This window comes from Diadema antillarum, unplaced genomic scaffold (assembly GCF_040938485.1).
Source record: "Diadema antillarum isolate AM-2024a unplaced genomic scaffold, OU_Dant_1.0 seq00001760_RagTag, whole genome shotgun sequence".
Lineage (NCBI taxonomy): Eukaryota > Metazoa > Echinodermata > Echinoidea > Diadematoida > Diadematidae > Diadema > Diadema antillarum.
Genome location: NW_027272442.1, coordinates 132751 through 156942, shown reverse-complemented (window position 1 = coordinate 156942; position 24192 = coordinate 132751). Strand labels below are relative to the sequence as shown.

The following is a 24192-nucleotide window of genomic DNA, read 5'->3' as shown; positions in this document are numbered from 1 at the left end:
GTTCCCAAACCTCAGATTCTAATAAGCCATATAATGTAGACATGAAAAGGAGGTGGGTAAGGGGGCAGTGTGATGTTGTGCAAATTTGTGGTTCATATTAATGATCTTACAGAATTGTAAGTAGGGATGGAGTTTCATGTGATTGACATCTAGCATTCATCTTCCATTCCAAACAGATATTGAGGCATTTGTGTGGACAACGCAACAACTTGCAGACTGGACTGAAATGAGTGATGTTCTTCGATGATGGGCTGCTTTACGAAATTGTACTCCAAACCGCACTCCTGCAGATTTCTACCATCATCACAAGCTTGAACAAGAACCGTAAGTTACATTACTATCTGACAAGGATTTAGACAAACCAGTGTGTAATACTAGTACACAGTGCAGGTATACGAGTAATAATTTGACTTTTCACATAATGAAATGATTGTGTATCTTACTCTTTTTTTTTTATTACAACTGTATTTGTAGTTTTGATGGACGTGAAGCACTGACATAACATGGAATCCGACATTTTGACATCTAATTACCTGCAGTCATGCTGCATTTTGGTATAAAGGCAATGCTGTCTCTAAATCTGATCTTGATATGGTACCGATATGCATTTCTTCAGTGTCATTTATCTTTCATTACTGTTATAACTGCAGTTGTGTTTGTTTTTTTATGTTTGCTGTGTGTGTGTGTGGGTTTTTTTTTTTGGGGGGGGGACAATGGAGATGGGGAATGAGCAGCTCTCTGTGCTGATATGAGATACCATCAACTTTGCAAAAGTCAATGGCACGTACTGTATGACAAATACTTGGCAAAGACAATGAAAATGAAAGGTCTCAATATCCATTTATAGCTTCACTCATATTAATGTTGGGTTGTTTTTTTTTTGCTTTGTACACTCAGAAGTAAAATGTTGTAAGAGTCTGAGACTTTACTTACATGGGGTTGACTATGTCACTGATTTTCACTTGTGATGTTCTGCTTTCTTTATTCTTTGTCTTATTCTTTACTTCAGTTCTGCTCCTGATTCTAGTCAACAATGTGTTCATTCACCATTTTGTGTGGTTTAGCATCCTCTTCTTACTGCACTCAAAGGTTACATTGTGCACAGAGCAAAAGGTGAGCAAGATATAAACAGCAATCAGTGCAACACCTATTCATGTAGTATTAGGTTTTATTTTGTCATAGATATTACTCAGAAAATCCAGTGTCATTGGACAATTAGAAGTTATCCTAGTATAGTCTTCTTATGTACATTATCACATTGATTTAGACTTATAATTCAACAGAATTGCATTAGCACTTTTGAGCAAAACATTACCAAAGTGTTGATATGAAAGGAACATTATTATATAATTATTTTCTCAGGCAAATCAATATAGTTTTACAAATGTGGAAAATTGATTAAGTAGTATGTTATGACTGTCGTCTCAAATGTCATCATTCCCCTCTGCAATATAGAAGTATCATTGTCTGTGAAAAACAATTGTTCATCTTTGCATAGGGAGAGAAGCTGATGACAGCTGTCTACTGGATATGTCGAAGTGGAAAAAGCCAAGAGAAACCAGGAATAGCTTCAAATGACTAGGGTGGCTGAGCTGAACATCTGCACCAAAGTCCAAGCAAGGGATCATTATGGAAGGAGATCATAGCAATATTTCACTACAATCGCAGAGTTGCTTCAGACAGCACTCAGCGAACTTTTCACAAATGTGTGTGCCTGATGAATGGGCAGTCAGGTTCTGGCAGAACGTTATCTTGATGTTCTGCATAATGTCTTATTAATGACTTTGGGTTGTGTGTGTGCAGAAATGGGGGGGGGGGGGGGTAGTGTGATTATAATATATGACATCATTTTAACAATAACAATAATAAAAATGATAGTAATGATACAACTACTTATAATTATGATAATGATAGTGATGATGATAATAATACTATCCATAATAATTATATAAATGATAATAAAAGTTATAATAACAACAACAGTGCTTACATGTAGCACATAGAACATTCTGTATTATGTCCCTATGTGCTCAAAGATAAAAATGACTACACAAAAACATACAATTGCAAATAACAATAATACCTTGTTTCATGTTTAGACTGTAATGAAGGCATTCCCAAGGCAGACTTAGATTTGTTAACATAAATTGTAAATCATTTTAAATTCTGGGGTAGATTATTCCATATGGTAGAGACATGACAAGCAAATATGTATGTTGTTGCTTTTTTATTCAGCATAACAAATAAGTCCCTGCCTTTCGAACAAAGGTTTCTCTCTGGTGTGTCTCCTATTCAAAGTAGTTTTCTCAAATAGTGTGTATTCAAAAGTTAATATCGACATTTTGTACTGAATATGAATTTTGACTTGAAGCTAGTGCAAGCTTCGTAGAACCAGTGAAATTTGTGTTAATATTTTTTTTTTTAATTTGAACACTACTCTTGCAGCAGAGTTTGGGATAGCTTGTTATCTCTGTATCTGTTTGACTGACAATCCACAAACTAATTAATAATCAACATGTCAAATGAAGAAACAATGAACTGAACGTACTGCTATGTGTTTATCAATGGAGTCTCAAATTTTCCAAATATTGTATGTGAAAGAATCAAGGGGACATTAAGGGACATTAATCATATGTACTGTATCTTACACTGTCACTTTATTCATTGGCATTACTCGTGATAACCATCAATCCATGGGTCTCTCCGCACAGCTTTGTCACAATGATGCCATCCTCAATGTCCACTGTAATATGCTTCCATTCTCTTTGGCTTAACAGTGCTTTTCACAACAAAAACTACATAAGTATCAAAAGCGATATAAAATGTATTTTCTTTTACTTTGTTTATGAACCAGCTCACCTATCATACTATTCATTTTGTCTCCTTTAGCCAGGCCGCCATTAGGCCAACCCCACTAACGATTCTCAGTATTTTTTAATCATGCCTACCCCAGCACCTGGGACACCCACAGCAGACGTAAACTAATTGTCAGGACCAAGCTTCAAGTCAAGTTGTGCGAGTTAGAAAGGTGTTAGGAGACTGCAAGAGGGTTATAAGCAGTTGGATACTTACATTTTCTCTGTTTGCTCTCTCTTCACCTCGAGAATGACTAATAAACTTTGACAGAAAATGTTTTATTGGATGATCAATGTACTGCAGAACACAGCCATATTCTTGCAGTCTGTGTCCACATCAGGACTTATAGCATGGCCATCATTACCTATGTCATTTTATATTGAATATTGTTGTGGATTTCATTTTTCAAAAGAAAAATGAGGAAATGTAGGTCTGATATGTTAACAGTCTACTTGTAAACAGGAACAGTGCCAGAAAAAAAAACAGTCACCTAGTTTCAAGGTGTCGATATTATTTTTAATACAGAAACATGTGCAGAAAATTATATACAGAAATATTTGTGACGTAAAGAACCGCAGAAATATAAAAACATGTAAAATTTGATTGCGTTAACGATAATGTGGAAAGTGTGATACTCGAAGAGATATCAAAACTGATTATTTCCACGTAAATCTATTGTAAAAATATAAGGTAGAAATTCATCTGTATGAAATCTTTTTAAAGAACATTACTTGTGTAGTTAACTTTGTAAAGTGTTTAACAATATCTTTGTACTGTTTGAAGAAATTTTTACTTAGAAGAGGTTAGACTTTCTTTCTGCAATCAAAATAAATCATACTTAAACAACAGTAACGTTTAAGAAGTAAAACTTATCATTAATTCGTGTACAGGGAATATCCAGTAACTGATTTTGGAGAAGGAAACGAGATTAATATCATGCCGATTCGGAATGAACATGAAATTTCTTTCTGCCAGAGAGCTGAAAGCTGCGAGAGCAATGAATCTTATAATCGGTTCCAAAAAAGTAGAGATGAATAATATTTAATTTGATGATTAAAAAAAATGATTCCTTCATTTTTTGGCCAGAAGTGGATATAAAAAATACTAAGCAATATTTTATTGTATAAAGGTAAATGAATATTGTGTATGGTAAAGGTACAATGTAATATATTTCTATTTCATTGTGATATGGGTTCCTCGAAATTGTCTTGTTCATTAGAACATGTGAATAACATTAAGATTTCTTTCATTACGGGAAATATAGTTACTTTGAATTATGATTGAATGAACTACTGTCTATCCTCGAGATAATATGAAATCTCATTTTAAAAGCTTCTTATTTAACAGCAGTTTTGCTTATATATTTGTCGTTACGGAATACCATAGTAATGAACTTTGAATTTGACTGAAAATGAAATGTGGAAATCCGTTTAATGGAATGTACAACTTATATGATACTTTGAAACAATACAATATAATTGTAGTAATGAATGTATATATTCAAACAATTATTTTTCCTACATTTTTTTTTTTGGCAGTTCTGCACGAATTAAATGTTGAATATACTAGTAATCTAATAAAGATAAATTTCATTTGTTAAAAAAGGAATGTGTATTTCTTCCTTTAATGAATGATTGAATATAATACCGGACTTGAGAGAGTTTGCAAATGTCATTATTTTTCGAAGAAAACAAGTGTAGATGATGATGATGATGATGATTGAAGGAGGAGTGATGGAGAGAGGAGGGGAGTACGAGGAATTTGTGTGAATTCTAATTCGATATTAATGTACGTCTTCATACCTATTAAAATGAGTCGGGAATTTGTTCGTTTTCGTAAACAAGCAAGTGCATGAAGAACATAAAATATAAAAGGCTGCCTCTCTGTTTAAATGAATATTGAGAATACGTAATGAAAAATACAAAAAAAAGAAGAAGTAAAGATATAAACATGAAGCTCCATGATCTAAATGAGAACAATTATTCTACAATACTTTTATCCACGGATATTAGATCAACAATGCCAAGAGCACAGTGCTAGGATTACTAGAAGAGCTAATTTAATTTAAACTTTTCTTAGTGAAATAACCTTAACCAGAAATAAATTTGAAAGCCATGTGCCGTTTTGTGAATATATTGGGTTCTGTTCATTATTCCGAAGGTTCGCTATTCCTAAGGTTCGTGATTCCGAAGGTTCGTTAATCCGAAACGCACTAATTCCCTATACCTAGACGTTCGTTAACCCGAAAATGAAATAGGGTTCAATAATCCGAACATTTGCGGCGTTATTCCGAAGGTTCGTTAATCCGAAAATGAAATAGGGTTCGTTATTCCGAAGGTTTTAATCCGAAATGATAGGGTATAGGGTCCGTAACGAACCTTCGGAATAACAAGTTTTGTTTCATTTTCAGAATAACGAACCTTATTTCATTTTCAGATTAATGAACCTTCGGAATAACAAACCTCATCACATTTTCGGATTAACGAACCTTCGGAATAGCGAATCATCGGAATAACGAACCTTCGGACTAAAGAACCTTCGGAATAACGAACCTTCGGAATAAAGAACCTTCGGAATAACGAGCTGTAACCAATTTATTTTGCGGAGAATGCTGAACGCTATGTGCGGCACAAGCGCATTGTGCCGTTTCGTGGATTTATTTTGCGGAGAATCCTGAACGCCATGTGCGACACTAAGCGCTGTGTGCCGGTTCGTGGATTTATTTTGCGGAGAATCCTGAACGCTCTGCGCGACACTAAGTGCTGTGTGCCGGTTCGTGGATTTTTTTGGACGTAGTATGGAGTTTTCACAAAACGACACACAACTTTATAGCCTCGCTGTGTGCAAGTTTTACATCACTGGGAGTATTTTTATGTATAGCAAGAAAGAGCAGATTCTTCTCATACGTCACAGTGAAATTTATTGAATATCAATTCCATTAACATATCTCACTAATAGTTTGAAAAAACAGAAATCTTTAAATGCGATTTACTCGAAATGTACTTCGCGTACCGGCGGTGCGCGTGTGCCGGTTAGTGGATTCAGCGACGGTTTACATGAAGGACCTCATCGAAAGGACCTCATTCCATGGTAAATCCTACCAATCATGTTTCGCTTCAACATAAACTACTATGGCAGGTATGCTTTCAGCATGATATCTAAAGTTATTACTTTACAAGTTTTGCATTTCATTGTTGGCAACCTTTTGATGGAAAAAAAAAAGAAGTATATTTGTATGGTACTTATCTAAAGATTTGAGTTCATGACATGTTTAGGCTTTTATGACATGCAAAACAAATTGACAGAGCAAATATTTGCTTCAATTGAATAGAAAACATATTTTAGGTAGTAGAGAGTATAACAAATTTGTGCAGAGGATTTATTGATGAAAACGGTCTGGCAAAGTACACTAACAACTGTGTAAAACATCCTATTCCCTTTTATGCAAATATCATAAATGAAAGAGCAATGCAATGTAAACACCAGAACAGTGCAAAGACGGAAATATGCAACTCTTGGCAATCTTTAGTTGTATACCAGTGAAGACATACACAAACAGATACAGAAACACAATGTAATGAGGTTACACACATCCTCATATACATGAGTGAACAACCAAATTAAAAACAAAACAATGCAAAGCAGAAGAAGGAACTAGTTTTAGTTTCACACACTCTGTCCAGCAAACACAACAAAGGCAATGTTGTTTCCGGGCTCTGGGATCAGATATAGACTGTGAAAATAGTTTCTTTTACCTGAATTTCTCTGTATGAGAGAAGAAACTGGTGCACGATGTCCCCACTCAGTAACAGCTGCTCATCCATCCTGGATTTGAGGTTGCCAAGTTCCTGTGAAAAAAGGAATTACATCACTGGATGAAAACCTGACTTATCAGAATTGACTTTCAGCAGTAGACAGTGAGTGGGCCAAGCATATGTGCATGTTAAATTTCATATGCAAGAGAACCTTTGGGTGTAGCATTTGCAATTCACCATGTGTGCATACAAACCTGCAAATGTTTGTTTGGGTAGAGAAGAGTATGAAATTTAGGGAGGTGAGACAAAACATGAAGAAATTCTTATATTCTCATTTTCTCTCACCTTCCGAATCATCTCGATACTCTTCACTGCTCAAACAGACCTTTTCAGCTCTATGCACATGATGAACCACAAGTTTACACTTTTATATGGGCCATGACGCGAGAAAAGGGCCCTTAGGGCATTATATACCGAAAATGAGTTTTCACCTCCATATTGTACAAGAAACTCTGACGTATTTGGATATGCAAATCTCTGTCTGAAATTCCACTCCTAAATGCTCCAATTACCACATTCAAAACAGCATGTTTTGTCCAAATCCTGTCACTTTTTGATGCGTCAATGCATTTCCGCGTAGTATGCTAGTTGATCTTTTTTGCGCGTATTGCTTTGTTAAACGTCCGCGCCGTTTTCTAGCGTTTGCGCGCAGCGCCGCTAAGGGCCCTTTTCTCGTGTCATGGCCCATATATATTCATTCTGCCATGTAAACTCCTTCCTTCAGGGATCATCTCAGAAAATCTTGGTATCACATTGGAAGAAAGTCAAAGTCAGAGACAGCAAGCATAGATGGAAAGCAAAAACATACAAACAATAGTCAGTGAATTTGACATATCCCTTTTAAATTGTGCCTATGTATATATGCAATCAGTATTCTTCATTTTGTGAGGTAAGTTTTGGAAATCCCAACACACAGACCACCAACTGTGCACTTATCACTTGATGACTTTTGCAATGGATCATTACAACATCAATTTACAACTTCATGAAACAGACTGTTTTCCATAACATATTCAAATTCTATACACGCTTTGTTCACAAAAGATTACCTTAACAACCATGAAGGTTGCTGGAGGCTTGCCCTAGCTAGCAACAACTGATGAATACTAAGTTAATTCTTGCCTAAGAAATTTATCTGGACAGAGCAGGTGGATAAAATCACTTGATACTAGGCTGTGTTACTGTACACACCATACATACTTAATAGCGAGTCTAACTTTTTGCAAAGCCAAGACTTTGCCACGATTTCATGAGTGATCAAATTTGAAATCATAGAGTACAGCAATGGATGGAGAAATGTACATGTGCACATCACATTCACATCAGGATCAGTATTGATATATATGTGTGTGGTAAAATTTGCGAATAGCACCCGAGTCAAGAAATTTGTGAAAATCAAGTACTGCAAAATATATGGCATACACAGAACTCACCTTCTCTAGCTTCTCTCCTTTAAGTTTCATACGAGCTTTACGAATGTCATTCAGCAGGACTTCTCTGGCATTGCTCCTGGAAGAACAAAATCGGTGATGAAAATGTGAACATTCCTTTCCTGTCTGTATACCACGCCAGCATTCAAGCTTTCACTTCTATTGTCCTTGAATCAAAGGCAAGACATTGCCTTTGTTTCCAAGTTAGATATCTACATACTGCAAATATGATATATTATGGCAATTGTCAGGGTTTGGTTGCAATCACATAAATTACAAGAACATCTGAAGTACCTGTACATGAGAATAGAAATGTGATTTCCATGCTATACTGTACACACAGACATTTGTAAGTATAAATATTTTCGGGAATGGCAGTTGATTAGACATTTTCTCAAGTTGTAAATCTCATGCTTTGTGTTCTTCTGAGTATCATTGAAATCAAAATAAAATATTACCACACGAGCATTTCAAAGAACTGTGACTTCCCAAAACGAACAATCCTGCCAACAAGCTCAAGCCAGGGAGGATCCTCAAAACCGAAATGTCTGCAATCTTATCCACAGGTCCGCGACAGCGCAAGTCTGATTCTGCATTATCCCTAACTAGGCCGGGCTATTTAGGTAGTTGATAGAGCCGGGGGGGGGGGGGGGGGGGGGGGGGGGGGGGGGGGGGGGGGGGGGGGGGGGCCTCCCAGGCCCCCCCCCCCCCCAGATCTCGGCCGTCGACCGTCCGATCGCGACGAAAATTGGCACACACATTGCCTATGATGTAATTTAAAATACCATGAAGTTAATTTTTCAAAAAAACAATCATTTATGCTAAATTATGCTAATTTGTGCATAATGATGCATGAAATCAGACTATTTGGTATAAATCACAAAATAAAGCTCAAACAGGCACATTTTTTTTGTAAATACTCTTTTTAGTGTCCTTAGCAAATGTAATCAAAAAAATTGTGATATCAGAAAAAATTCTTAAGTATTTTATTGTTTTTTGAATTTCTTATGTATTTCTTTGTTTTTTCGGCTTTATGTTTTTCATTGTTTTCTCGATGAAATTTGTCCGCGACATCGCTCTGAACACGAAAATATGTTATTCATTGATTTTAATCAATAAAACACCAAAATAATCATGCTTTTATGAAATTTGACTGTAAGCACAGTTTGCTTTGAAATTGTACACGAATTCACGTTTTTGAGCAATTTTTGGTCTGACATGCATGTACATATTTATGCGTAACTTTGGAACCGCGCGCCTGGGCGTCGCAAATTTGGTGTCAAAAGATGCGGGAGACTTGAAAGAAGAAAGTCATGAAACGTCGCGGCGATAGCTTTTTGCGATTGCGATACATCGCGCGGAACGTCGAGGGGGGGCCTCGGAGGCCCCCCCCCGACCTAGTTAGGGTTATCTAGCCAGTGACTCGACATTTGCTCCTGCGACAATTGCTCCGGTCTTATTTTCTCCAAGGAGTGTTCTAGGGTTAGGGTTGTGAAAGGGTTTTAGATTTAGATTGATGTGAAGATTAGGATTAGGGTAATGGTTAGTGGGTAGGTTTTATGTTTAGCTTGGCGTGCAGACATTTCATGAGAGCAGTTGTCGCAGGAGCAAATGTCATGGAACGCATCAAGCCATCTAGGCCAGCTCACCTGTTACTGATGTGGACTTCGTCGATGGTTTCTTTCAGCCGGTCAGTGAGGGAAGGGCAGAGTTTGGCCATGGCTTCGTCATTCTCCCTGTCCGCTGCCTTACCGGCTCTGAAGACACACGCCATGTCGCAGACGTAGCAGTGGTTCTTACTGTCCAGCTTGTACGGGATGAACGTGTATCCTGATCCATGGCAAGATTGCTGGTTGAGGAGGAGGGGGAGGGGGAGTTCGGGGGGGTGGTAAACGAGGAGACAGAAGGGGTTGCAAAAATTATGTAAAAATAAATATATTTTATAACTGAATCCATAAATTAATGAATAAACTAATCAATAGGTTCATACATTTAGATTACGTCACTACATTTGTGCATGCACATGTACTTTCTATTTACCAGTACATGTTCTCACATACACACACACACATACACTGTACATAGGGTATGTACATGTAAACATACAAACGGTGCATAGATGCATGGAAACATTAACCATACATACGGTGTACCGTTATGTACACGCAAACACATGCATACACATACATGTACAGAGGTACATGTATACACAAGTTACACTGTATACAATCTGGGCTTATGCATACATGTATCAAATGCATCCAAACAAAAAAATGAAAAATATATATGATGTTTCAGTTTCTGTTTTGGACAGTATGTGTTGTAATACAGCATAAAAAGAGGTTTTCATCACTTGATATGACTGATTTGATTCCTAAGTTGCATGTAAATACATGTTACAAAGTTTTATATTTATGCAACAAGTTATTGACCTGTAAGTAACAGTAACTGTGAATCATTAAAGTCTCAAATCACTATCATTCTTTCATTTATTCTTTTCAGTCCAAATCATTATCATCATAATTTTCTCATGTGCCATGTTATGAGCAGGATAATTATTCTCTCACATGTATATAACAGATTTATGTTTATACACAGCATATTACTTTTTTAAAGACATAGGTAATACTGTAAAACGACAATATTTTTGCAAGCTAAATTTTTGTTGCCGAGCGACTCAAAAACAAATTTGCGGGTTCCTGAATTGGGGCTGCACAATTGCTTTAATATACTTGTATGTTTGAACAGAAATATACACATTGTAACTACTGCCTGCACACACATGCTCCCACACACACACACACACACACACACACACACACACACCAGGGAGGCACCACTGACAAAGCCCACAATTCAACCCATACAAAATGTGCAAAAAAAAAATGCAGAGATATTTTCTTGGGTTCTAGAAGTCGCGTTAGCCTGAAGAAATGTGAAATACACGAAAAATTAATGAACCACAAAAAATTCTGCATTCAAAGCATATAAAAGAAGGAAAGGTCCTTACTGCCAGTGACCCTGAAATGTCGGGATCGACGGAGTCATTGAAGAGGACAATGTTCTTCTCTTTGCCGAAGCTTTCCCGCACCCCCATGTGATAGAAGAGCGTCCTCTGCTGGACCATGACGGAGACATCGACGACTACCACGTCGGCGGCATAGAAGCGGTCGAGGACTCCCGTCTCGCCGAAATCAAGCTTCTCAAAGTTTACCTTTGTGTTTGAGATGAGCACACAATATATTGCATCACTTAACACTGTATATCTGGTATCAGGGCTGCACACCAACCCACTTTTTTTACTGGTCCGACCTGTCTGTTGGACCAGTAAGTTAACCCAGTTTTTCCATTTTTTAGTGGTCCACTCCTGAAAAAAATACTGGTCCAACAGTGATTTTCACTGGTCTAACAGTGATTTTCACTGGTCTTGGACCATTGGACCAGTGCTAGTGTGCAGCGTTGCCTGGTATTTGTTACAAGGTTGCTAATTGATATTGAAATTGTTAATTAATTGCTTTATTCCCATCCCATCGATGTGAATTCTACCACTCGCAACACTGTTCTGTAAGTCCCAATCAAGAAATATCATACTAACAAAATATATTGCCCATACAGTATACATGTAATACCACACAAATACTTGCACGACTGACATTATGGAAATCACAATTGCGAGCAGTGAGAAGCAAGTGTGCTATGCTACTCTTTCTCCAAATGCTTGAAACTTATGTGATCTACACAGGAGCATTATTATCTTATACATACTGTATTTGTATAAAGGACAAGTTCACCCAAATATATTCATAGATTGAGTGAATGCAGCAATATCAGTAAAACATGGAAGTGAGAGTATGAGGAAAATCACATACTCAGTTCAAAAGTTAAGGATTTTTTCAGTTTCAATGCCACCACCATTGCTGCATGAGAAGACTACATCCAGAGTACTCCGAATTCTGTACTCAATATGTAAAAATAACTGCAAAAGTTATCATTAATGTGACTGAATTAAATTGAGTACAATAGACAAAGCACAAGGTTACAATAACAGCCTTTGACTGGGGCATAAGATATGTGACAACATATGAAAAGCTTGCTTCCAAAAGGCGCTAAATTCATCATTTTTCAATGGATTTTAGCGCTTTTTGGTTGAAAGCTCTTCTAAGGTAATGGCTATGGTGGTCATTAACAACCAAAAACAAAGGAAAAAAGACACACGCTTAGACAATTTCTTGAGCTCTTCACATTCCTGTGTCATGTTACACAAGTTTATAGCAAATTTTATTAAGCAAACATGGGCAAACAGCAGATGTGCACTTTTAGGTCTGGAGGAGACCTGAAGAAAGCGTCAAGTTTTACGTCTCCTACCTTGAAGAGTGTCACATTCTTGACCTGTTGACATGCTGCCTTCAGACACTCCTCTGCATTCTGAGTGCCCAGGCTTGGGTCACTGAAGACGTAAGCGATGCGGAGTTGAGAGGTACCGAGGGTGGACATGTTGCCAACTGTGGATAAAATAACATGAAATGCAGTCATACAGATGTGCAGTTACACACAAATGTCCACCTACATGTTAAGAAATAGGCACCCTGCTGCAAACAGAGTTGAGTATCGTACTCAATAGACATAATAAACACAAATTTAATGGCTCTGGTCACAAAATATTTTGCAAAATATGGATAAGACTGCACTGTGAAAAAATAGGCCTCGAAGTTACTGGAAAATACTAACTGCTTTATCGAAAAGAGTGGTCTTTTGAAGATCAAGTTTTTTTTTACATACTTCTTCTTTTTTTTGGGGGGGGGGGACAAGTTTAATTCTAATAAATTTACACTGTAACTGTATTGAGGAGCTGTTTTGGCCAAATGTAAAGACAACAAACTTTCAATAACAATGTTCCTGTTTCAATTGCCCTGGCTGCAGCGATCTTGTCCCTAGGCAAGGCACTTTATTCTCATTGCTCAGTTTAATATACAGTCATGTGATTGAGCACTTGCTTACTTTTTCCTAGAAGTCAAATAAAGCAAACCATCCATCATTTCAAATTCAAAATTGCAACGGTCTGAGCAAAGTTGCACATTTTCTCCACACATGGTCTTCTGAGGGGGTTTAGATTACGTCCGAGGGAATTTCTGGAACAAGCCCCGTCTGAATGCAGAACATTTCTGGAAGGAAGAAGCAGCATGTTAATCAGAAGCTTTCATGCACGTCATGTCACACTCAGTCTACCAGGAGAGATGTTTTCAAAACCTACTTATTGTACCATACATTACCAGGTTCAATGTATGCAGCATCCACATGAAGTGCGTAATAATGGTATACAGCATTGAATTACATTATGTAAGGTTACCCAGCCACAGGCCACATCTGTCACAGAGATTTCAGTTTCAATGATAAACATGATGAAAATGTTTAATTTCATATCAACATCGCGCGCTCTTCAATCATGATACTGCAAGTGACTGAAACAGTCCACACACGTGCGCAGCTTTTGCTGATTTTGTGAATCTAGAAAGTTTTTCACTAGCTAATCCGAATTCAGATCTGATCTCCAACACTGTTACACTCTAGATTAAGATAGCTGGTCAGAAAAGGCACTGCCCACTGTCCACTGAGAAAAGGCCAGATTAGTGAAAGCTGATTGATAATGTCGGTGATAGAGAAGCTTAAAATTTATTTTGATCTCCCCCGCCCTGCCCGAGGCTGATGAAAGTCTTTCAACAATCTTACACTAGTGCAAGTGTAGCATGTACATGGATCTTGCTGGGAACCAACCCATTTTGATAGATCTAGCAATTGGCATTAGGTTCTACACTAAATCTAGATTCTAATTTGTTACACCAGACTTTTTTGCTACTGCCATTCATTCAAGTCCATCATAACACGATATGCCATAGATGGGACTGGGCGACGAACGACATAGGCGTTACACCATCGCATCGGAAGCGGCCGCGGTCGGCCTTCAAGAACGGTATCGGTCACAATCAATGAATTTACTATGATGCCAGAAATTTCAAATCTTACTCAGTTTTCATGTAATCCTCTCCGTTCAAGCACTAATAGGCTAAACATTGTGGAATTACGGTCATCAACACTGGTTTCGAAGTCGGCAGTAACTTTACACCTGCGTCAGTTTCCAGCTTTCCAGAAAGTCACCCTGAAAAATAAACACACGCCCTCACGCGTAAACCACAATCTCATATCTACTGGTATTAATTACGTCGGGCTTCTGATAGATTACCAATAGGCGATGTACCTATACGAGTACACACAACACAATTCGTGATCCGATACCATGAAGGGAAGGCCATAATGTACGAATGAACAAGGATCAAATGTTTGTTTGGTTGGATTTATTTCTGCACTCACCAAGTACAAATTAGATATACATTTCAAAAGCACAAAGACAAATTATAAGAAGTGCAGTGATTTAAAATGATAACATAACATTAGTCATTACACAAAATAAGCATAAGAAATGGAATATTGTGCAGTTAGTGAGTATAAGCATAATGAAATATGCAATGAAGATGCATAGTATTTTCCGGTAGATAACTGAGATAATTATTGCATATGCAGGAGACCATCATCATGAGCGACTGAGCTTGAAATGGATGGGGGGGGGGGGGGGGGGGGGGGGCTCATAAAAAAAGCACCATTGTTTTATAACTATTTCGTTTTTATTCCTAGAAAGTCATTGCAGTTATGACCATTACTTGTAATTTTTTTTTCATTATTTGCTCTGTGTTGTTTGATTTATTCCCGCATTTTCCAACACAAACAAACTGTAGATGGTTTGATACTTATAGTTTTGATACATAAGTGAATGAAGGTACAGTTACTCGTAGGAAAGTACAGTTTTATCCAGCGAGACAAAAAAAAAAATGTATACCCAACTAATATGAATCTCGTAGGCCTACCTTATAGACCTAACTCAACAAAATATTTCGTTTGGGTGATTTGTTGTTGTTGATGGTGGTGGTGGTGGTGTTGTCGTCGTCGTCGTCGTCGTCGTCGTCGTCGTCGTCGTCGATGTTGCATCATTGTAACCATGATTGTCACTCAAAGGGATTTCATTGTTATATCTCATACTGCTGAGTGTTACTCTAGAGCATGCTTCCACATCATTCTGACTGAACATAATCAATTTGAGCCAGTGCCCTCTTCAGTGTTAACTTTAACTGAGTTAAATTCTTTTGACTCTCGCCCTACTCTAGTCTTTCATAGATCTCCCTCTTTTTGCGTATGCTTTATTGGTGTACTATGCCTGTCACTCTTACCCAGATAATACCAAGAAAATAAACAGCTACAAATATTTAGATAATGATTATAATGCAGATAGGTATACAGATGGATAGATAAATAAATAAATAAGGCAAAACAGACAAACGGACAAACAGAGGGACAGACAGTGGACAGGATAGATAGATAGATAGATAGATAGATAGATAGATAGATAGATAGATAGATTGATAGATAGATAGATAGATAGATACAGAGACTCCAACTCTCCCCGCGCTTTCAACGGGAGATCTCCCGCCGAAAGCCCATTTTTGCAAAGTCTCCTGTTCTCCCGCTTGAGATTTAATTTCTCCCGCTTGAAATGATTTCTTATTCTGTGTCATCGCATGTTGTAAAATAAGCCTTAATTAGCGCGAGATAACATCTAGGACCCTAGAGTTGGACCCCGGCAGCAAGGAACTTAGCGCTTCGCGCACATCGAGTTGGAGTCTCCCGTTTAAATAGGGGTTTCAGGCGGGAGAATCTCCAGATCAGAAGGTGCTTGGGGTTGGAGTCTCTGTAGATAGATGGATAAATGGATAGCCATGGTGGGTAGAAAGATAGATAGATAGATGGATAGATAGATAGATAAATAAATAGAGAGATAGATAGATAGATAGATAGATAGATAGATAGATAGATAGATAGATAGATAGTAAGATAGATAGATATAGATAGATACATAGATAGATAGATAGATATAGATAGATAGATAGATAGATAGATAGATAGATAGATAGATAGATAGATAGTAAGATAGATAGATAGATATAGATAGATAGATAGATAGATAGATAGATAGATAGATAGATGGATAGATGGATGGATAAATGGATAGATATTATGGGTGAAAAGATAGATATATGAAGAGATTGCTTCCAAAAGGCGCTACATCCATCATTTTTAAATGGATTTAACACCTTTTGGAAGCAAGCTCTTCATAATACAGATAGACAGATAGATAGATAGATATATAGATGGATAGATAGATAGATAGATAGATAATCTAGATATAGATAGAAAGATAGATAGATAGACAGACAGACGGATAGATGGATGAATGGATATTATAGATATTAGATCTACTGATGGTTAGAAAGGAATAGAACATGAATACAAAAGAAAATTCCGATCGTAATCTCCTCCCTTTTGAAATAAATAAAGCAGAAATACGAACAGCTCCCTCTCCCTCTCCACTGACCCAAATGGGTTGATTATCACATTATAATCCTTAATGGTGTCATCTGTGAAAAAGACACGTTTTACTAATACATGAACTTATCATCTGAATCATAAACATCAAAGGTCTTTTCGGAGACCAAAAAGTTTTGTTTTTTCCTTCCGGCTTGTCTTATTGATAAAAATGGTCTGGTTCAAACATGTTCAAGGACAGCAAAATTAGGTAATATAAATAAAGATCACTTCGAGCCGTCGGTTTCCTTTTCTTTACCCATGACGCAGCGAGTTTTTGATTAGCTTTTTTGCTTCTTTTTTTTCTCTCTCTCTCTCTTTGACAATGTGCTTGTTGTTTTTTTTTTTAGGGTGGGGCTAAAGGGCACATTCAGTTCAGTTAAGTTCACTTTTATTCACCATTATTTATCCATCATCAGGAGTATACAATAAAAAGACGCACAAACATACATAATTATATACAAAGTAAACATAGACAAAACAAAACTATCAAACTTGATGATGGGAACCCCAGGAGAAACCGGGTTTATAGATAGGGGCCTTAATATAAAAATGCTTAAATGTTGAATGATATACACGTAAAACAAACAAACAAAATAATCAATATGCATTTCAAGTTTGTCTATTCAAGTTCAAGTTCAAGTTCGAATTTATTCGTTTTTCAACAATGAAATCATACAGACATAAATCTCACTTTCTTGAGTGACAGAAACAATGTATGTAAATACGTACAAAGAAACCAACAATAATGAGAAAAACTAATAGTATCAATACATTGCAATTGTTGCAGAAGTAACCAAAATGAAAGAATTGTCAATATGCACTGTGTGAAAAAACGGAGGGACCCACTAAAAAGACAATGCTTGTAGAGTGTGGGCCCCTCTTGTATTAAAAACTCGATGCAAAATTTGACTAAATATAGCAACAAAGCAGCACGAAAAGTTTGGCATAAAAAGTTTAGCAGCCCACTAAGAGACAGACGGACAAACAGTTACACACAAAACAATAACAAACGAAACAATGAGCATAAGACAAGACTGGGACAGCAACAAGACTACTTATAGGGAAGAAAACTGACTTGACGACACGACAAGAAACAAGACTACAGATCGACGAAGAGGTAACAAAATAGACAGGAGTAAGCAACAGAGACAACGATCCTCGGAGGTTAGAGGAAGAAAGAGAAGAAGAAGAAAAGAAGAATATACAACAAACCTTTCAACTGCGAGACATAAGTTAAAGAAGATCTTATCATAATCAAAGCTAAGGCAAAAGTAACAATAATAAAAAAAAACGGCAATAAAGATTTTGCGGACGGGAAACAAAATAAACCTATGAACTAATCTGATTCAGGGGGTCGTCATTATAGGATTGCAAAAGAAAAATCTTCAATCTCCTTTTAAAGGATTATATAGAGGGAGTAGATTTTATATCGTGGTTCAGGGAATTCCAATAATTAGGTCAAGTGTAAAGAAGTGTATTCTTTGCTAGAATCGTTCGAAGAAGTGGTAAATGAAACTCGTTAGAGCGTCGGGTGGGGTAATTATGGAATGATGGATTTTTTGGAACATAGAACCAAAGATAGGTGGCAGTAAACTGTTACCATACATATACATAAATTGGCCTAAGTTGTATAAAAATAATTCGTTAATTTTTAGTAGCTTATTACAGTTAAATAATACATTTGTATGTGAACGAGTGGGAGAATTGGAAATGATACGGAGGGCTTTCTTTTGCAATAATAACACTCTATCAGCAGCGTCTGATGTATATTGTCCCAAACTAAAATTCCATAATGAAGGTAAGGGAGTATCAAAGAGGAGTATAACACAAGTAATGTCTTTTCAGGAATATAAAATTTTAGTCTGTTCATAACACCTATATTTCGAGAGATGATTTTGCAAATATGATCGATATGTATTTTCCAAGAAAGTTTATTATCTACAAAAATACCAAGAAATTTGAAATATGACACACTTTCTAAATTACAATCATCCAGAACTATTTCTGAATTCAAAGAATCAACAGTATTGCTGAAAAGCATATATTTTGTTTTTTGAACATTCAATGACAACTTGCTAGCTCTGACCCAGTTGGTCACTTTTTTCAATTCTGTATTAGCTTGGATGTTGAACAAGAACATCGATATCGTTATGGGCAAGAAAAACACTGGTGTCATCAGCATAGTGTATAAAGGAAAGTACCTCTGAAACAGAGGAAAAATCAATGATATATATTATGAATAGCAGCGGCCCTAAAATACTTCCCTGTGGAACACCACACTTTACATCTCTTACAACTGAATTATTATCTTTAATTGAAACTAACTGTTTTCTGTCAGCTAAATAAGTCTTGAACCACTCCAAGGCCTTCCCACGTATTCCGTAGTGCGATAACTTGTGGAGTAAAATGTTGTGATTAATTGTATCGAAGGCCTTGGAGAAGTCCAAGAATATACTAATTAAATGAGAATGATTGTCAGTTGCATTAACAACTTTATCAATAAAATGAAGAACTGCATGGATGGCACTATGTTTTTCTCGGAAACCAAACTGGGAATTTGTGAATATTTTGCGCACATTTAAACATTTGGTAATTCTGGTGTATATTATTTTTTCTAAAACTTTCGATAATGAAGATAATAAAGAAATTGGAGGATAATTATTGACATCCAGATTATTACCTTTTTTAAATATTGGAATTACTTTAGCCAATTTCAGTTTATCAGGAAACATACCATTAGAAATTGACAGATTAAAAATGTGAGCCAAGGGATCTGCGACTGATGATATATCACCCTTAAGGATACAATTATCTATATCATCATAACCGGAGCTACGTTTGTTTTTTAAAGAGGATACAATATCGATAATCTCATATCTATTTGTTAGAGTTAAAAAAATAGAGTTGGGGTTACACTGGCCTAAGAATTCAGTAAAATTCATATGGTTTGGTGGGAAAGAGAGAGAGAAACTAATGTATATATATATATATATATATATATATATATATATATATAGGCGTACCTGTGTTTTGGTGCCTTGTCTGCTACCGGCGGTTTCACGCTGTCGCGATCTTCAGGCAGACTGACAGAGTGGTGTGTTTCTGTGCTCATGTGGCGCGGTGGATCGGTTTGACGCATGGATGGTTTTTCTTTTCCGGTGTCTGCATTTGGATATAAGTTCGGACCTTTTGTTGAGTGCTTTTTTGTTTCTGATGATGATGGCCTTCTCATCGAGGCAGAGGTTGCACATGCCACTCCTTCTTAGAATCCTGACGGATATATACCCAACGGATATATATATATATATATATATATATATATATATATATATACACACTCAGCAAAAAAAGTAAGTTCCCCCTAGCATTTTTGGATATATCTCAAAAAGTATTTTTGACAGATTTTCATAATTCAAACGGAAATGGATAAGGAATTTTATTAGTCATAACATGAGTGGCAAATCATTGCCACCAGATTTCATTATTGGTGTGAAAAAATGCATTTTATGTCAAAATGCATGGGAAAAAAAGTTGCACTTTAGTGATTTGCAATGACTTTTACACAAATAATCAAACAATCACTTATGATTCTGAACATTTAAGCATGGTTGATTTCATATTTCTCTATCTCTTTCTTTTCATGAGCATACAGTGAAGTATTTGATAATTGATATGTTCACCATCCGCTTCACTGACCAGCCGGCATCTCTTCCTCATACTGTTAACTAAAGTTTACTTGGCACTGCTCAATGTTGGCCCATGCTCTCTGCAAGATGCGCTTAAATTTTTGCAGTGAAGTGTCATCTTTCACCTTCTTGCTCGCTTTCCGCTTAATGATATCCCAAAGATTCTCTTTTGTACAGTCAGACTATCTTGCAGGCCACTCCATACGTTCGATGCCATTTCCCTCAACAAACTGATCTACAACTTGAGCGCATGCTGCAAAATGGCCATAGGCACATTAATGTGATCAACCCAGATTGGAATTACAAATCACATGGCTTCTACCAACATTTTCATATTGAAAAGGCTATTGTTTAAAAAGTATGCATAACATCTGTTTAATAGGGAAGCACATTGTACCTGAAGAAATTCCTGAGAATTGCACAATTTAAAAAGGTCATTTGCTAACTTACATAGGAAATGTATACAATATGCTTCATTATTATAGCCTGAAGTGCAACTTTTTTTCCCCATGCTTTTTTACATAAAATGCGTTTTTTACACCAATTAAAATATCCGGTGGCAATGATATGCCATTCATGTTCTGAGTAATGAAATTCCCTATCCAAACCCGTTTGAATTATCAAAATCCGTCAAATACTTTTTGAGATACATCCAAAAATGTTAGGGGGGAACTTACTTTTTATGCTGAGGGTACATATAACTTGGCAAACAAAGGAAATCAGGGAGAGATAAATTTATATATGTTATATAGATATATGCATGTATAGATATATAACTTGGCAAACATCGAAGGAAATCATGGAGAGATGAGAAAAGAGTAGAAAACAAGGTGAGTATAGGAAAGGTGAGAGTATATACGCGAGAGTTGTATTTGAAACATAGTGCTTGCAAGCAGTGATCCATTCATCATGTGAATACAAAGTGATGTGAGCATGATAACAATAGATTTGTCAACTTTCCCTCGAGAGGAGCATCGATGTTGAATGACAAGCTCTTGAAATCATGATAAGGTAGAACTATGCTTTATGTCTTCCGGGAGAGCATTCCATAATTTGGGGGATTTTACGTGGAATGAGTTCAGGGCTAATGTTGTGCGTACCTTTGGTTGTCGCAATGAATTTCTCTGACATTAGGCCTAAGGGTTAAAGAAGATATCAATCCAAAATGGCATCAATTTCATAACAGAGGAAAAAATCCCTGCAGAACAGTGCAAAAATTATCAATCGGATAAGAAATAGTCATGTCATTCTGAAATTGCAGCATTTTTAGAAGATTTTTAGAAAAACACTTACCTTCATGATCAGTCATTATATGAATATTAAAATCAGTAAGTTGATGATGTCTTGCTCTCACATTATTTCTTATTAAAATCATTATACACAAATAACAAAAATCTCATATATCGGCTGTAAAAATATAGAGCTTGCTTTAAAACTACCCAAATAGTCCAGTCAAAATATGAAATGACCCACAACTAATTGCAACAGAAACGATTCCACTTGCATTTGACCCGGAAGAGCTATCAAAATAACATATTAAAAGTTCCTTAAAATTCGAGTGGTGGATCAGTGTCTAATTTGCATAAATTCAAAATGACCGCCATACAACCTATTTATGCCTATATCTGGGGATATATAACCCACAGAAAGTAAATTCCGGTGTCTAATTCTATGTTTTTTAGGTCAAGGAATACAATTATGTTATGTATAGCAACTTTCAAACATCCTTTTATATAGCTTTAGCAAATATTTGCATATAATTACATGCAAAATGGCCGCCATATTGCCTGCGCAAGCCCGTATCTTCGTATATCATTAATGTACACTCAGGAATAAGTCGCTATCTGGACATAAAACCCAGAAAATAGATTCTGGTGTCTAAACCTATAGCTGTTTTTAGGTCAGGGAATACAATTATGATATAAGCAGTAACTTTCAAACTTCCCTTTATACAGTTTTTGCATATATTTGCATTCAATTAAATGCAAAATGACCGCCGTAGTGCCACTACAGGCTTGTATTTCTATCTGTAAAAGGTACCTAGTAATGGTGTCTGTGGTCTTAATTTTACTGCTGAGAATCACTGATGTAGAATACGTTCCACTCAGGAATAATTACCTATATTTCACTAAAAATTTGCATATATTTATACATAAATCTATTCAAATTACTACCGTGAATATGATTTCAGATATACGAATACAAGCTGCAGAACGTTAATTGTACTGTAATGTCTCATCCAAGATATCAAGGGGAAATTGTTAAAATACCATTTAAAACCTTAATGATTATCCTACTCCTAGTGTGTATATTCTTGCATTTATCAAAAGTATTGTATTACATTGTACTCACATTTTCTTGAGATACAGCCTCAAAACAGAAAACAACTGTAAGTAGCATCGAATAGAACATACCTTTATTTAACTGTAAATTCAACTTATCTTCCAAAGTGTGCTCAATAGGTATGCACAAATATTAAAGTCTGAAATTATGTAGTAGGAATCGTTAAAATATTTCATGATTGCATGATATTTAATGTATTATGTTTTGTAATTTGCCCTCATGTTTACTGCTTATTACTTGTGTCTATGTTGCAATTCTTTATTTTTTCTCTCTTTGTTTTTTTTGCCAAAGGGGGGGGGGCATATCATCAAGTTCATGATTATCCATAAGCTACTCTACAAAAGTTTCATGAGTTTGGACATATCTCATATAGCTTTCAAAGTGTGCTTACGGTACACAAAAATTGGTCTTAAATCATTCAGCAGGGTTTGTTTTTTTTCAAACATCTTTTTTCTTACCTGTGATGATTTACACCCATGTTTAGTTGATACTTGTGTCCTTTGTTGCAAAACTTTTGGTAAAGGCATGTTTATCAATGAGCAACACATGACCGTGATAATTTGTATGGAAGTGGATTTTGTCATATTCTTGCACGGTTTCACCCAGTGACTCACTGAAAATGTAAAACATTGTGATTTACAGCCAGATACAAAGAAAAAGAAAAAAAGGAAATGCCTTAACATTTCTATTACTAGTACTCTTGATTCATCAGTCGATCAATACAAACAGCATCCTTCTCATTGGCTTCAAGCTCATACAACACATATAAATTCTTATAAGTCTTATTTTTACCATTTTTCGTGTTGTATCTGCAGCTTTATTAAAAGAAATGTTTCCTATTGCATTGAGGCTTCGCACTAATAACATTTTCACCAACACACAGTTGTTGTTTTTTAGAAATGCGAGCAGCATGAAGGCTGAATTCAATTTGGCTGGCGAAAAAGCAGTCTTAAGTCAGATAAAAAAGAAAATACATAACATCATTTTCTGTTCCTAACCCTTCCAAAAGGTCCCTTCCCTCCACCTCGGTAGCAGCTTTTCTTCATGTTAAACAGTGGAAGGGAAATGACATACAATCATTGGAATTGGGACGATTTGAGGAAGATGTTTAATCAAAAAATCAAATATGTTCTGATTACTACAGACAAAGCTGCAGCTATCAAGGAACTCCTGAAGAAAGTCTGATGCAACTGCAAGACAGGATGTTAGCAACTGGCAGTGTATAGTTGCAGGGCAAACAGATTTGCAACAAACGTGAGACTTCCCACGCTTCAGTATGAAATGGAGCCGAGATCCTGTTTGCTTTAAATTAATCAACTGCAATTTCACACCATCCTAGTCCAGAATTTGTGGTAAACACATAAAACACTGTGAGTGTAAGCTATACTCGTTTTTCACTTTTATCATTGATCTCTATTTTGAGATATCACATTACATACCTTAGTATCTGTATTATCACAAGCTAGAAAATGAAAATAATGTACAGGAAACGAAAGAAAGTTTTCTTGAAATCAATTGACTTTGATTCATTAGATTTTAAACTCATCTTAGCCAAAGGTTCAAGACAGCAAAAAAGGTTCAAGCTAATAT

The 24192-nt window shown here is 36.3% G+C and overlaps 1 protein-coding gene across 1 annotated transcript in view; it reads right to left on the bottom strand.

Annotated features, from left to right (window-relative positions):
- Positions 1-14243, bottom strand: part of LOC139712106 (mitogen-activated protein kinase kinase kinase 5-like) — a 53354-nt gene extending 39111 nt beyond the window's left edge. The window contains exons 1-6 of the mRNA XM_071623942.1: positions 14123-14243; positions 12467-12603; positions 11112-11315; positions 9751-9950; positions 8105-8180; positions 6612-6704 (exon numbers count right to left, since the gene is read on the bottom strand). Of these exons, the coding sequence (XP_071480043.1) occupies positions 6612-6704; positions 8105-8180; positions 9751-9950; positions 11112-11315; positions 12467-12595 (702 nt within the window). The 5' untranslated portion in view covers positions 12596-12603; positions 14123-14243. The remainder of the gene's footprint in view (positions 1-6611; positions 6705-8104; positions 8181-9750; positions 9951-11111; positions 11316-12466; positions 12604-14122) is intronic.
- Between the last annotated feature and the right edge of the window lie 9949 nt (positions 14244-24192).